The sequence below is a fragment of the Sminthopsis crassicaudata genome, chromosome 2 (genome assembly GCF_048593235.1).
Source record: "Sminthopsis crassicaudata isolate SCR6 chromosome 2, ASM4859323v1, whole genome shotgun sequence".
NCBI classification, from domain to species: domain Eukaryota; kingdom Metazoa; phylum Chordata; class Mammalia; order Dasyuromorphia; family Dasyuridae; genus Sminthopsis; species Sminthopsis crassicaudata.
The window spans coordinates 512,313,432-512,315,019 of NC_133618.1; the positions used below are offsets into that span (position 1 = coordinate 512,313,432).

Genomic DNA, 1,588 nt, shown 5'->3' on the forward strand with positions numbered 1-1,588 from the left:
GACATCAGACCTATATTACACACTGACATATAACTTAGAAAAACAGGAATAGTAGAGATGAGTTTGTCTTCCATCCCAATCCATGCCCTACCCCACTGAAAATGAAACTTATTGGTAGACCGAAGACATTGGCACTCAATATTTCAGTTTGATTTATGTATTTGACCACAAGAGGGCAATATTTTTCAACACAAAAATATCACGTGTCAATTTATTGTGATGACTTCTACTCAAGAATTCTTCCTCTGTCTTTTTCCTCTTGTGAGTACCCTAGATAGGGAATAAGTTTAGAGATTATAAAATCAACCTTATAACCAAAGAAAAAAGTAGGGGGAATTAAATTTGCTCAAGATTAGGAACACTGGTCATTGAATCTGCCTTCTCCTAGTAAAAGAAGACTTGAGAGAGAAGGACCATTTCCAAGGAAGGAAGTGCTGTTTCTTTGAGATCTGCTTCTCTACCATTGGATCAGCCATGATCTCTGCTCCCTTCTCAGTGATTGGGATTCTGTTACTATTTGGTGAGAACAATGGCAGCAGCATCCTTGGTGTTTGTTGATTTAACTGGATCTTTAAACTCATATTAATTATTGAATTTAATGATTTATATGGTAGATGTAACTACAGTGTTTCTTTTTCAGGGGATACTTTTGGAGATTCAGTGATCCAGACAGAAGGACATATCACCCTTCTTGAGGGAGCACCACTTATACTGAACTGCTCTTATAAGACCAATACACCTCCTTATCTTCTCTGGTATATTCAGTATCCCAATGAAGCTCTGAAGCTTTTTGTGAGTGAGGCATCAGGAAAAGAGCAGGAGAAAGACAACAACGGATTCTGGACTAAAAAGATAACAGAGAAGTCTTCCTTCCACCTGGAAAAAACCTCGGTCCAAGTAGGAGATGCTGCTGTGTACTACTGTGTCGTGACTGACACAGTGATGAAGACTGTAGGGGTGCTGAACACAAACCTAGAGAGGCACAGGAGTGGCCCAGCTAGCGTTTTATCCTGTTCCTCCTAGACAAGGACATGCTGTTGGAACATCCCCTGGGGAAACCCCTAAACCTTACTTTCATAAGCACGAGTGTGATTGTGGTTGGAAAGTGGAGAAGAAAAGTCTCTTTCTGGGGCAGTTCCTGCTCTCAGGTGTGATAGCTCTTTCAGTCAATAAGCATTTATTAAAGTCTGCTTTGTACCAGGTACTATGCTAAGCCCTGGTGGTAAAAATAAAAACAAGAGACTATTTTTTTCTTCTTTCCAGAAACTTAGAGTCCCATGGGAGAAATATTATGAAAATGACTATGTACAAATAATGTGCAGCATAACTGGAGATAATTAATAGATGAAAGACACTGGCAATAAAGAGGCTCTGGAAAGTTTTTTGGTAGAAGATGGAATTTTAGCTGGGATTTGAAGGAAATATAAGAGGTAGAGATGAGGAAGGAGAATATAGCAGGCATGAAATACAGCCATTGAAAATAGGTAGTCTGGAGGCAGCTAAGTGATTCAGTGGATAGATCACCAGCCCTTAATCAGGAGGACCTGAGTTCAAATTTGACTTAAAGACACAACACTTCCTGGCTGTG

The 1,588-nt window shown here is 39.7% G+C and overlaps 1 gene segment (V, D, J or C); it reads left to right on the top strand.

Moving 5' to 3' along the window:
- Nucleotides 1–474: 474 nt before the first annotated feature.
- On the top strand, nucleotides 475–1,023 carry LOC141552955 (T cell receptor alpha variable 18-like). The segment is given in 2 exon segments: nucleotides 475–520; nucleotides 641–1,023. Coding segments are annotated over 2 exon segments (429 nt in total).
- The last annotated feature ends 565 nt before the right edge of the window (nucleotides 1,024–1,588 follow it).